Source organism: Ranitomeya imitator, chromosome 6, assembly GCF_032444005.1.
Source record: "Ranitomeya imitator isolate aRanImi1 chromosome 6, aRanImi1.pri, whole genome shotgun sequence".
Taxonomy (NCBI): Eukaryota; Metazoa; Chordata; class Amphibia; order Anura; family Dendrobatidae; genus Ranitomeya; species Ranitomeya imitator.
The window spans coordinates 210,300,327-210,315,111 of NC_091287.1; the positions used below are offsets into that span (position 1 = coordinate 210,300,327).

General features: G+C 47.4%; 1 protein-coding gene across 4 annotated transcripts in view; it reads right to left on the reverse strand.

Annotated features, from left to right (window-relative positions):
- CTNND2 (catenin delta 2) overlaps positions 1 to 14,785 on the reverse strand; it is a 2,169,946-nt gene that overhangs the window by 883,665 nt on the left and 1,271,496 nt on the right. For all 4 annotated transcript variants that reach the window (XM_069730454.1, XM_069730453.1, XM_069730452.1 and 1 more), the window contains exon 14: positions 5,256 to 5,441. In XM_069730454.1, the coding sequence (XP_069586555.1) occupies positions 5,256 to 5,441 (186 nt within the window). The remainder of the gene's footprint in view (positions 1 to 5,255; positions 5,442 to 14,785) is intronic.

Sequence of the window (14,785 nt, forward strand, 5' to 3'; positions counted from 1 at the left end):
AATCGTCCGTAGACGAACCCGATGTCCCGGCAGATGACTCGGAAAACCGGGACATGTATACGGGTTTCAAGAGGGACACATGAAAGGTGTCGGTGATACCCAAGCGTGGAGGAAGAGCCAGGCGGTAGACCACAGGATTAACCTGTTCGAGAACCTTGAAGGGACCCAAGTAGCGAGGAGCAAACTTAGTGGACTCAACTCGCAGCCTGATGTTACGGGCGGAGAGCCACACCAAGTCGCCAGGGACAAAAGTCGGAGCAGGGCGCCGATGAACATCGGCGGAGGACCTCATTCTCTCCTTGGAGGCCCGAATGGCATCCTGCGTGCGATCCCAAATGTCCCGTGCCTCCACAGCCCAGTCTGCCACCCTGGGATCAGCGGAAGACACAGGCATGGGCACTGGAATACGCGGATGCTGGCCGTAATTTAAGAGGAATGGAGTCTGACCGGTGGAGTCGGCTACGGCATTGTTAAGTGCAAACTCTGCCCACGGTAGCAAGGATGCCCAGTCATCCTGTCTGGCAGAAACAAAATGTCGCAGATATGTGACTAAGGTCTGGTTGGCCCTTTCTACCAACCCATTCGTCTCGGGATGATATGCCGAAGAGAGATTTAACTCAATACTGAGTAAACGACATAGCTCCCTCCAGAATCGAGACGCAAACTGGGGACCCCGGGCACTAACAATTTTGTCTGGCATACCGTGTAAGCGAAAGACATGCTTGATAAACAAGACAGCCAACGCCCGTGCAGATGGTAGCCGTGGAAGAGGCACCAAATGCACCATTTTGGAGAAATGGTCGGTGATCACCCAGATAATGGTGCAATTACGAGACTTGGGTAAGCCCACCACAAAGTCCATCCCGACCATCTCCCAGGGCCTGTCAGCCACGGGCAGAGGGTAAAGCAAACCAGCTGGCCGTTGCCGAGGAGTCTTGTTCCTGGCGCAAGAGACACACGCCCGAACGTACTCCGCGACATCACGAGCCATATGCGGCCACCAGTATGTCCTCGCCAGTAACTCAGATGTCCTTTTAGTACCAAAATGTCCACCCACCCTGGACGAGTGCGCCCAAGAGAGAACCTCCGGCCGCAAACTAGATGGAACAAAAGTCTTGCCCGGGGGCACAGACTCCAGTGAAACCGGGGCCACGGTTCTCAAACTCTCGGTGGGGACAATAAGCCGAGGCTCCTCCTCCTCCTCCGCAGATGACACAACGGAGCGAGAGAGAGCATCGGCCCGAATGTTCTTCTCCCCAGAAAGGAAATGGAGGGTGAAATGAAACCGGGAGAAGAACAAGGACCATCTGGCCTGGCGAGAATTCAACCGCTGAGCTGTCTGCAGATACACCAAATTTTTGTGATCTGTGAAGACTTGGAAGGGAAAACGTGCTCCCTCCAAGAGATGTCTCCACTCCGAGAAAGCCAACTTCATGGCTAGCAACTCCCTGTCCCCGATGGAATAATTCCTCTCTGCTGGTGCGAAGGTCTTGGAGAAAAAGAAGCAAGGATGCTTCCGACCTTGAGCATCCTTTTGGAAGAGGACTGCTCCAGCACCAACAGAAGAGGCATCCACCTCCATGATAAATGGCTTATCAACATCGGGGCGATGAAGTATGGGAGCGCTAGCGAAGTGTGACTTTATAGAGATAAAGGCCTTGGAGACCTCCTCAGACCACAATTTAGGATTTGCCCCCTTCTTGGTGAGGGCAACCAAGGGAGCTACCAAAGTTGAGAAATGCGGGATGAACTGGCGATAATAATTGATGAACCCCATAAAGCGCTGCACCGCTTTAAGAGAATGAGGTTCCTGCCAGTCCATCACAGCCTGTAGTTTGGCAGGATCCATAGCCAATCCCTGGGCTGAGATGATGTAGCCTAGGAAAGGTAAGGACTCCTGCTCAAACATGCACTTCTCCAACTTGGCATAGAGGGAGTTTGCCCGTAGGAGGTCGAAGACTTTGCAAACATCTCTCCGGTGGGAGTCAATATCTGGAGAGTAGATGAGAATATCATCCAGATAGACTACGACCGAGGTGGAAAGCATATCCCGGAAGATATCGTTCACAAAGTCTTGGAAAACGGCTGGGGCATTACAGAGCCCAAAGGGCATCACCAGATATTCATAGTGCCCATCCCTGGTGTTAAAAGCCGTCTTCCATTCGTCCCCCTCACGGATGCGAATCAGGTTGTAAGCACCCCGCAGATCTAATTTAGTAAATACCCTTGCTCCCCGAAGCCTATCGAACAGTTCAGATATCAAAGGCAAAGGGTATTTATTCTTAACGGTGATGGCGTTAAGACCCCTGTAGTCTATGCATGGACGCAATTCCCCACTCTTCTTCTGCACGAAGAAGAATCCTGCCCCAGCAGGTGACACTGACTTCCTGATGAACCCTCTTGCCAGATTTTCCTGTATGTACTGTGACATTGCCTCCGTCTCCGGGAGAGAAAGCGGATAGACTCGACCCCGGGGAGGCTCAGCACCAGGCAAGAGGTCAATAGGACAGTCATAGGGGCGATGGGGCGGAAGGGTCTCCGCCGCCTTTTTGGAGAATACATCTGCATATGACCAATACTGCTTGGGGAGAGAGGATAGATCTGCGGATACCTCAGTAGTAGCAACCTGAACGCACTCCCTCTGACACCTACCCCCACAAGATTCACCCCAACCCAGAATTCTGCCTGAGGACCACTCGATATGAGGAGAGTGGTACCGTAGCCAAGGTATTCCCAACAGGATCTCATCAATTCCTTCCGGAATGACGAGCAGAGAAATTATCTCCTGATGAGATGGCGACATGGACAGAGTAAAAGGGATGGTCTGGTGTGTTATCTGTGAGGGCAATGTCGACCCATTCACCACTCGCACCGTTACTGGTTGAGCAAGCATAACCAAGGGTATTGCGTGACGTTGGGCGAAGGCAGAAGACATAAAGTTGCCCTCCGCCCCAGAATCCACGCAGAGCGCTACCGAGTGGGAAAATGAGCCAATAGTAATTGTCCCCTTAAAGGACAACTTAGAGGCAAACGTCGCCGTGTCTAGTGTACCTCCACCAACTACCACTAGACGCTGACGTTTCCTCGACCGCTGAGGACATCTGGTGGCTAGATGTCCTGACTGCTGGCAAACATGACAGACCCTGAGTGCACAAGCGGTACGGGACTTAGATCCTGCTTGTGACACCTCCCTGGCCTCATGTGACTCAGGAACCAGGACTGGAAATTCAAGAGGTTTGGCAAAAGTAGGAGCCAGCCGAAACCTCTGCCTACACTGGGCTCGCTCTAACCTCCGCTCGTTAAAACGGAGGTCAATTCGAGTGGAGACAGTTATTAACTCCTCCAGTGTGGCAGGAATCTCCCTAGTGGCCAGAGCGTCCTTTACGTGGTCAGCCAAGCCCCTCCAAAATATGGGGATAAGAGCTTTATCCGACCAATCCAGCTCAGATGCTAAGGTGCGGAATTGGACAGCAAAATGACTGACCAAGGACTCACCCTGAGTTAATGCCAGCAATTGGAGCGCAGTATCATGGGTGACTTGAGGTCCTAAAAAGACATGTTTCAGAGCGCTCAGAAACAGCGGAGCACTCTGCACCACATGATCGCCACGCTCCCACAGCGGCGTAGCCCATTCCAACGCCCTGTCCGACAATAGAGACAAAATAAATCCCACCTTAGCCCGCTCTGTGGGAAAACGTGTAGCCAGGAGCTCGAGATGAATAGAGCACTGACTCACAAATCCCCTACAAAACTTGCTATCACCAGAAAATTTTTCTGGCAGCGGGAGGTGAGATAATGTCGGAACAGGGGTGGCAATGGACATAGTAGCTGCAGCCACGCTGGCAGCCTGTACAGCTACTGCAGTAACATCCACAGCTGAGGTCGCGCTCTCGAGAGCCGCCAACCTACCCTCCAGCTGCTGGATATGCCGCAGAGATTGCTGTATGTCTGTCATCACTAGCCAGACCCTGGCGCTAGTGTAATGTTAGGACTGGCGGAACGCACCAAGAGAGATGTAATGGATGCGTTCGCAGTCCGGGGTCCACCGTGCAGGTGAAACCTGCTGCTAGGACATGACAGACGATATGGCGGTACTCATAAGTATACACGCGTGGGTTAAACCTCACCCAGCGTGAAGAAAGCGATCCTGTTGCGTCACAGGATCGCGGTACCGCACATAGAGCGCGAGCAAGTGGTCAGCGAACTAGACCCCAACAGGGATAGTAGTCCGATTAGACCCTTGCTGGCACTACACCACAACTGGGTGTGAAAAGTATATACAATAGAGGCACCGAAGTGCAAACTGTGCCGTGCTGGCAGGCACCACTAAGTACCCAGACATGGGTCAGGAAGCGCACACAGGCGCGTGGCGCCGCACTGGCGGTCACAGCAGAGGACGCTGACACGTGTGTGACACGTTGAGTGTTAAGTCGGGCGCTAGATAGCAGCCATACACCATACGCGAACAATCATACAGTAGGGTAGGGGTATTTAAAGGACGACTTGCACTCACAACAAACACACGTATAAAGTTGTACACTAGCGCATGGCCGTGCGGTCATGCGCAGTTTATATAGCTGCAGGACAGGAAGCGGCCACAGAAACTTTGCCCTTCCGAGACCTGCCAAGAGGACCAATAGAATGCGCTGCAGAGTCTGAGCACATGACCCTCGATCTCCAACGGGAGATCTTGCCCTGGGCATGCTCAGTGTGCGCAGACAAGGACTTAGTCCCAGAGAAGTCCACTCGCTGCTGACCAGTATTGGCTTTAAAGGCAGAAGCTGGAGAAGCAGCAGTAACTCTTCTCACAGAGTCAGACTGAGCGAGACGCTGGGATCGACGTCCCTGCTGAGCAGGCTCCACTGCGGCTGGAGGAGAATGGGAGACCGCAGCGGAGACGGATCGAGATTCCCCCTGTGCAGCAGAGGAAACTCGACTCCTAACACTGCAACTTTAGACTATAATGCAGGCTGTTACTTAGGACCATGACAAAAATAGTTTTCACTTAGACATAAACTATGACCTACTGTATATAATGGTATTCAAAAAGACAAAAGTTTTCTGAGAAGGAATTTTCTATTGGTCTGGACATTTTTTTTATTTTATTTTTTACTTTACCATGTCTAGGTATTTTGTTATTTATAAACTTCATATACTTATAAACTTTACAGAATGTTTAATAAAATTGATTTGCTGAAATCTGCACACCCTTTGACTTGTCTTTGTATAGTTAAATGAAGAACAGAATTACTCACCTGATCTAAAGATTTCTTTTTTTTCTTCTTTTTTCCCCAGCATCCTGAGCTTTCAGTATCTTTGCTATTGGTATCACCACAAAGTAATCCATCAAGTTCATCAGTTCCAATTTGCTGTCCCTGAGAAGTTTCTGCAGCTAACCGGTAGGAAAGGTTTCTCATAATGCACACACAGTTTTCAACGGTCTTACAAGAGAAAAAAAAAGAAAAAAGAAATATAGATATACATTTTTTTTTCAAAAGCAAGGTTTATTTTTTTCAAAATCATGTAGGTCAAAACCTTTGGCAACTTTAAAGAATATGTAAATCATCACACTTAGACACCTTGGTTGACTGTTTAGCATATTACCAATCTGCAAATCACATTATTAAAAAGTAAGTTTTCTTATCCCTGGAAAATCCCTTTAGAAAACAACAACTAGGTTTAACCTTTCCATCTATCCACCTGTTCACTGCCTGTTAAAGTGTGATTTATCTTTTAGCCTTTAACCACTGCATGTGGGGTGATGTTACCACATGCAGTTACTGCAATGAAGACATCAAGGCTAGAGCCTTTTATGTCCATTTTTAACTCCAACCACCTTCAAGTCCTTTAATTAATATTCTATTGAGAGATTAGGTTAAAATGAAGCAAAAAATAAAACCAAGTTTGCATTTAGAAACAAGTTTCTATTTTATACTGAAACTAACTATACTGTACTATATGACTGACTCTACACTTGGATCAACACTCCTACTGTCCATTGTGATACAGTGATTGGCTTAATTGTGAATAGCCGGTATGTGTCGCAGAGACAGAGGTTGTCCTCTGCGCTGTAAGCCCCAAATGTTGTTGTTCTGGGACTTGTAGTTCCACAAGTATTGGTTTTGTTATAAGGGGGCTTACAGGGATAGTTGGAGAGCTGGGCAGGAGTGACTAACCACACACATCTCCCACCTATGGGCAGAGTACATAATGTGACCAGGGTTTGGGTCACATGTTGAGAGTGTATGGACCCGGATGGTCAGAGTGTGATGTCCTTGAAGGCCTGTGTGTTGGAATGTCCTGAAGTGGACTGGATTCCTGGAAGCACATGGTAAGCCACGGACTGAAGGCCTGTGTGTTGGAAGTTCCAGGGACTGGTCTTCCTGAATAGCACATGGAGAGGCCATATGTGCAAAGTCTATGACGGCACTACGTTGGGGAAGCTACAGTCCTTCTGTAGGTCTGAGACTGTTAGGTGGCCTGGTGAGCAAGGCAATGTCTGGGACAGTGATCCCAGTTAGGCAGCTTCCCTGGTAACAAGGACTGACAAGGAGTCAGCATATGGAGCAGGAGCTCCAGGAAGGTAACTCCAGATAAAGGGGGTTATGGGCAGAAAAGTATCTGCCATTGGAACAGACTGTCGGTGGTTATTGTGTTCTGTTGATATATATAATGAACCGTTCATGGTGCGGTTTATGATGACAAAATAAATCGGATAGACTGTTTATGTGAGAAACCGTGCCTGAGTGCTTTAATCCCTTTGCTGAGCGAGTGTCCCCCAACGGACTCGGGGAGCGCGATCTCACACCATCTATGGCACCCTTCAAAAGTACTGGTGATTTTTGTACAGGAAAAAACAGTACTGGTGAGATCCATGGTCCATGTTTGTGTGCCATCCATATCCATATATCCGTTTGCTGTCCGAGTATTTGTGTGTCACATCCGTGTGCTGTTTGTGTGTCTGTGTGACACGTACCAGCATCTGGGAAAAGCAGTACAGTAGCTGTTCCCAGGTGCCGGCTGCTGAAACCAGCTCTCATTATTGTCGCCTGGTCTCCCTGAGATTAGCGCAACCAGGTGACAATGATTGTAGTTGTATTCTGCACCTGTGTATTTCCTGTGTAAAATTAAGAATGAAATAAAAAAATTTAAAAATTAAAATGGCGTTGGCTACAGCATAATTTTCATAACCAGCCCACAGCTGGAGACTGATGTTAATAATCTAGGAAAATGGACAATATCCCATAAGGCTCCCAGGCTAGTAATAACACGTGCTGGTTAGAGCAAGGGATACATTTTAAGTGCACGTGCTGCAGGTAAGTGCATAGTTAAACACAATATCATAATTTAGATCAAGAACATAGTTTGGTGTTTTTATGCTTTTATCCGTACTGTTTATCCCCATTTAGTATGTGCACCATGGACAATACTACCAGGTGTCCTTCTTGCGAGATATTTGCATGCCTTGAACAGCCATTTGAGTTTGAATATATATGTTCTCAACGTCAGTGAGATACATCTTTGGGAGCCCAGCTATTGGATCTAAGGGCTCATACTCAATTGCGAGAAAAACGGACTAGTGCAATCTGAAACAAAAATTGAATTGCACTCTGACTAATATTGTTCTATGATTACCTGCTCATCTGCGATTTTTTTTCTCCGCTCAGATCGGATTGAGAAAACAATATAAGCATGCTGCGATTTGCCACATAAATCGTAAAAGACTCGCCAATACAAGTCAAGAAAAAAAAAAATCACACGGCACATGGACCATGCGGGTGCCGTCTGATTTTTACGCACCCATCTCCTAGAAAACCCAATATTTTATCAGCTACGTACAGTAAAATCACAGTGTGACAAGTCAGAATAGAATATATAGAATAGATATATACATAGAATATAAAGATAGAAAAATATCAGTCACATATATAACTAGAGCAGCGAGTGTGCAATTTAATATTCATGGATTTAGCTAATAATTAAATAACAAAGAAAAAATGGCATGGGATCCCCTCAAATTTTGTTAACCAGCTGAGGGAATGCTTACAGCTGGGGGCTGATGTTTGTAGCATAGGAAGGGGGTAATACACATGTAGGTTTGCAAGCTATTAATATCAGCTTACAGCAGTGTGCGTATCGTTTACTGGTTATTAAAATGGAGACCCCAAAAAAATTACATAGGGACTCCCCTATAATTAATAACCAGCAAAGGCTAGGCAGACAGCTGCAGGCTGATATTAATAGCCTAGGAGGGGCCATGGATATTGGCCCCCTTCCAGACTAAAATCATCAGCTCTCAGCTGCCCCAGAAATGGCGCATTCATGAGATATGCCAATTATAGTGCTTAGCCTGCTCTTCCCACTTGCCCTGGTGCAGTGGCAAGTCTGGTAATAGTATTGGGGTTAATGTCAGTTTTGTATTGCCAGCTGACATCAAGCCCAAGGGTTACTAATTTAGAGACCTCTATAAGAATAAGGTACTTTAATTGAAATAAAGACGTAATAATAATCTTTAACAATAATCTTTAACATATTCTGCAGCGCTTTACAGTTTGCACAAATCATCATCATAGGCACCTTCATTTGAAATAAAAAAATCAAGTTATACTCACTTTTACGCCTAATCTACTGAAGCCCATGTCCCCTGTGAAAGAAAAAAATAATGAAACACCATAATCCTCACCTGTCTGATGAGAAGATAAGTTTTTGATGCCCATGTCACCTGTAAATGACAAAAAATTATAAACAACCATATTCCTAACCTGTGTGATGAGCTAATAATCCAGTTGTCCGGCGATGAATGTAGTGTGCTACATCCGGATGCCATGCTGAACGTTGGCATGATGCAAGCTTTCAGCTTGCCAGCCAGCAGAGATACTGGGCTGGGTGCACTAGCGCAGCATCAGTGTCTCGCAGGGACGTTTATTCAGTGTCTCGCACGGATTAACATTAACATCTAACCCACATACATGTCGAACACCAAGCCTATTCCCCTTTCACAACCTCACTTTTTCCCACTCATGTTGTATGTACCCTTCCCCTATTTTATCCTGCTGTTTCTCAACCTTAGGCCCACACCTGTCAGTTAGGCTGCTTTCACACATCAGGTTTTTTGTTTCAGGCGAATTCCGGCTCTTCCGCCAAAAAACGGAATTGAAAAAGGGAGAAACCGGATCCGGCTTTTCCCCCGTTGAATATTATTGGTGCCGGATGGCCCAGCGTTCCTTCCGGTCTGATGCCGGATTCGGCGTCGAGTCGATTCCGGCGTCTGGAAAAAACGTCTACTGTAACGTTTTTTGTCTCCAGTGAAAAAGCCAGAAAGGCCAGATCCGGCCTTTCCGGCTTTTTGCAACAATGCATGTCTATGGATACACTGAGCATGCTCCAAAACCTATGGTCAGCCCCCTGGACTATATATAAAGCAGGGCCATGAGGCCTTCATCCATTTCCAGCCCAAAAGCAGAAGAGCCAACACCCTGCCACACCCTGCCAAGACGGAAGGAGCCAGAAACCTGCCAGAGAGCCTGTGCCAGAGAGCCTGCCAGAGAGCCGAGAGCCTGCCACAGAGCCGAGAGCCTGCCACAGAGCCCAGAGCCAGCCACAGAGCCGAGAGCCTGCCACAGAGCCCAGAGCCTGCCAGAGAGCTGAGAGCCAGCCACAGAGCCGAGAGCCAGCCACAGAACCGAGAGCCTGCCACAGAGCCGAGAGTCTGCCACAGAGCCGAGAGCCAGCCACAGAGCCGAGATCCAGCCACAGAGCCGAGAGCCTGCCACAGAGCCAAGAGCCAGCCACAGAGCCGAGAGCCAGCCACAGAGCCGAGAGCCAGCCACAGAGCCGAGAGCCTGTCAGAGAGCCGACAGCCTGCAGCCATGTCTTCGGGGAGCCCTCCTCCTCGTTGTCAACGCACAGAGGTAAATATGAATAAGTTCTCTTGCTCCATCGTTGTCGAGTGTGTGTGAGTGTGAGTGACTGTGTGTGAGTGTGAGTGAGTGTGTCTGTGAGTGTGTGTGAGTGTGTGTGTGTGTGAGTGTGTGTGAGTGTGTGTTTATAATGTATTTTTTTATCTTTCATCATAGGAAGCTGATGAGGCTGACTCCCCAGTAGAAGAGGTGCTCCCCGAAGAAGAGGGATGGGGTGGAGAAACACACGGACGGAAAGGGCTCACAATTGGTATGTATCTGTCATGTATTGCGGAAACACACCCTAAACTACACACAAAACATAACACGAGATTTTTACAACAAAACACATAGAAACTGATACTTTCAAACCTCACACAACACATAGAAAACATATATCACATGGCACACAATGCATAGAATGGCCACCAACAAGCACATAATTTTTTTTCATTTTTCTTCTAGAGTTCGGAATCTGGTGCCCAAGCAAGAGGTCCTTCCAGTGGCTCCCAGAGTCGTTGGCGTAATTCACATGGTGGCCGTCGTTGTGTAGGTTTTTTTTTTATTTTTTGGGGGGAGGTTAGCAATGTTTCAAATTTGGTTTTAATTTTTTTTCCCCCTTTTCAAACAGGTTTCACAGCGTGCTCCAGATTCGGACGGTGAGGAGGTCGGCCTTGATATTGACCTCCTCATCGTTATTGTCAGAGACAGGGAGCCGTTGTGGAATATGGGTGACCACCGCCATGCTGATCTCTCAGTGACCCGTCGACTCTGGGAGCAAATCTGCTGTGAACTGATACCGAGGTGGGAGGACCTTGATGTTTAGGCCCAGATTCAAGAACGTAAGTATCCTCAGTTCAGTTTTGGTGATGTATTCTAAAATGCTGTTTCTAACCAAGTTGTCTTTCTCCTTTTTTAACAGGTGAGCGGATTGTGAAAAGGTGGCGGTCGATCAGGGATCGCTTTAAGAAGGAGTTCAACAAAGAGATGCGGGCCCCGAGTGGATCTGGAGGACGCAGGAGTACATACAAATACGCAAGGGCCCTGTCGTTCCTCAGGTCAACGATGGTCACCCGAAGGTAAATATTACCCACCACATGCAATAATGTTTTACATGTCTAACCTCTTTTGCTCTTTCAGCCAGGGCCATGCAATGACAGTATATTAATTGTTTGTTTTTCTCTTTTTCCACAGTACCGTCGGGAGCACTCGGGAGCCTGCAGCACAGTTGAACCCTTCTGGGGCGATCCCTCAGGAGGCCGCCACCAAGGGACACTTTGACAGTGAGGAACCCTCTGCACCTTCCCACTCTGCACCTTCCCACTCTGTGCCTGCCCACTCTGCACCTTCCCACTCTGCACCTTCCCACTCTGCACCTTCCCACTCTACTGATCCCTCTTTCCCATCCACGAACACTGGAGCATCCTGGCCGGTTCCATTGCATGTAGCTGCTGGTGAGGACATAGCGTTTCCTGTACCCCACCCCTCTTCTGCAGCCACCTCTAGTACACCTGTAGCATTGGGGCGGCTTCGGCAGAGGCGTCAGGTACATAGTTATGCTCCCGAGTTCTTGCACCTGAACGCATTGTTCCAGAACTATCTGAAAGTTTTGTCCGAGCAAATGGCTGCAGGTTTCAATTTCATAAATAAAAGTATGCTCGAGATGCATACACTTCTGGTAACGATGCGTTCAGAGGCAAGACAGTCACCGAACAACACTTTTTTTCAGTCGGTGCTTGAGCAAATGGAGACGCTATCTACTTCTCAGCAGATGCAAGTAATGGAATCCTGCCAGTCTACTCTAGCGCTCATAGCCTCTAGAGCAGATAGTCTTTCCAACCATCCTCCAACCGCCCTCCCTTCCTCCACTGTCCATCACTAAAGCCAGTACCATCCTCCTGACCCATACCGCCAAACTGACCATGCCCCATCCCGCCCACCTCACCATCATCCACATCGTGCCCCGTCCCAACAGCCACAACACTTGCAGCATTCCCGTGCCCCTTCCCAACAGCCACACCACCAGCCCCGTGCCCCTTCCCACCATCCACACTACCAGCCTCCCGCACATGACCCTTCCCACCAGCCACACTACCAGCCTCCCGCCCGTGCCCCTTCCCACCCATATGATGATCCCGACCCATACAACTTCCCATCTACTTCATCCTCACCTCCTCTCCCTGCCCACTTCCAACAGCCTCTATCACCCTCTTCCCAAACAGCTTCTACACACATCACTCCTTCGGCCTCCCAATCCTCACAAAACATTACCTACACCGCTCCATGCTACCAAATTCCTAACCCCAATCCCACTTTCTTGTCCACCTGCTCAATAGCTTTCTCCACTCCTTCACCCCTAACTATAGAACATTCCCCACCACCAACACATTCCTCTCTCCACACTCCCACTGTCTAAGTGTCCCTATCTGACAGTCCCTCCGACAGTATCTCCACCCCGACGTATGAAAACTTTTAGTTACCTGTATGTTTTTTGTTGTTTAATTATGTTAATAAAACTTTTTGGTTGAAAACTCTCTTGTATGTATTCATTAGGGACAAATAACACTTTTGTTAAACAAGGTTTATTGGTAACAGCAGTACTTTGGGTACAACCCAAACAGATGCACATCTTGGTTAAAAAATAAAATCAAACAGGTACCCAACATTGCTAAAAGGTAAACCCAAACAGGTGCACAACATGGGTAAAAGGTAAAAACCAAACTGGTACACAACATGGGTAAAAGGTAAAAACAACAGGTACACAACATGGGTAAAGGTTACAGTTATTACTAGGTACATACAGTGTTTATACTCTCTCATTCTGCCAGTGTATTCTTCCTTGGGGTGAAATAAAATATTCTGCAAAGTGATCCCGTATTCTGGAAACTGTGGCAGAACTTCTGTATGTCTGGTTGCTATAATCCGTCAAGATGGTTTCGGCAGAGTGGTCCTCAATGGAAAGCTGTTCCTTGGATATAACATAATTGTGTAGGACAACACACGCTTTCTGTCTTCAAGTTAATGGATGTCAGGAGAACTTTCCATTTGGCGGTTAGGATCCCAAACACACACTCCACCATTCTCCTTGCACGTGTGAGTCTGTAGTTGAAAATTCTTTTGGTATTGGTTAAACAACGGCTGGAGTAGGGTTTCAAAAGATGCTCTGAAAGCTGAAAAGCTTCATCCCCAACACATACAAATGGCATTGGTGGCTCAGAAGTTTGAGGCAGTGGTCTTGGGGGGGGAAATTGAAAGGTTTGTCCATATAAATGCTGCCCCATAGAAGACAGTTTGAAAACTTGCGAATCATTAGAACGGCCATACGCCCCAATATTCACCGCTACAAATTTGTAATCCGCATCGGCGATGGCCATCAGCACGATGGAAAAGTACTTCTTGTAGTTGAAATACTGAGATCGAGAACCAGCCGGTTTCACGATACGGATGTGTTTCCCGTCCACCGTACCCAAGCAATTGGGAAACTGGCACACTTCCAGGAATCTGTGTGCTACTTCCAACCATGTCTGCATTATGGGATGTGGAATGTATTCTTCATGCAGAGAGTCCCACCGTGCACAGCAAGTGCGCCTCACTATTCCTGATATGGTTGAAATGCCCAGTCTGAACTGAAAATGTAGTGAAGACAGGGATTCACCAGTTGCTAGGAATCTGTGAACAAAAGCAAGGCAGAAATTACTGCAAATTCAAAATATCAACGAAAGTGCCCTACAAGAGTGGATCCAAAAAGAATGCTTACCAAAGAGTGACCATCAGACGCTCAGCCGGCGTAATGGAGAATCGGCAATAGGTATCACTCCTTCTTATCAGATGTTCAACCCGCTCCACCAAAATATCAAAGTTCTCCGCTTTCATCCGAACATAGGTGTGTTTCCACATGATCGTGACGTCACGTAAGGTCCTGCATCTGCAGTGCACCTAGCGGCTGAATCTACTAGCGCTCCTCCGTCCTGTGAAGTGGGTGAATGCATGGTGCTCTTGCCACCGGCCGGGGCAGCACCTACAACACACCCACGTGAATGCACACCCGTGGACTCTACTATAAAGGACACTGGGACTGCACAGAAAGATCTATCCATGAAAGTTCCGGACACTATTGGGTACATATCGTTAGGTAACACCGGACGTTCCTGCATTAATGAGAAATTAGCTATTTGTGCACTATTACCTGATCTGTGCTACATATACCGATTGTGTTTTTCCGCATAGGGGTTCATGCATTTACGTATACCAACTAGTTTGGTTTCTATTTTATTTTTATTTTATTGATATTAAGTGGGTATATATATATTTTTTTCACTACCCCTATTTTTATAGTTCACAGACACTTAGTCTGTGAAGTTACGGAGTAAGAGGATCCAGCGCAGATAATTGGTTTATGTGTTTAGTACAGTTATAGATACAGGAGAGTGGCTCTGTATTTTTTCTGCTGCAGGACTCTGTGAATCTGAAGCGCTACTGGTACCTTTGTCGTTAAAAATATCAAAGTTCTCCGCTTTCATCTGAACATAGCTGAAAAACTTGTCAGGGTCACCTCGAAGCTCCATATACAAAGTGGAAAAGACTCCCCGAGTCATTCTCTGTGCCGTGATGGGGTGGATCCTGTTATGACCTGGTGGTTAGGACAATAATGGACCTGGTGGTTAAGAGCACACGGAATGACCTGATAGTTACTAATCATACAGGACGAGCTCTGAGACGTGGGAACTCTGCTGACCGCAATCCCTAATCCTATCACACACACTAGAAATAGCCGTGGATTGCTCCTAACGCTCCCTTTGCAACTCGTCACAGCCTAAGAAACTAGCTAGCCCTGAAGATAGAAAAATAAAGCCTACCTTGCCTCAGAGAAATTCCCCAAAGGAAAA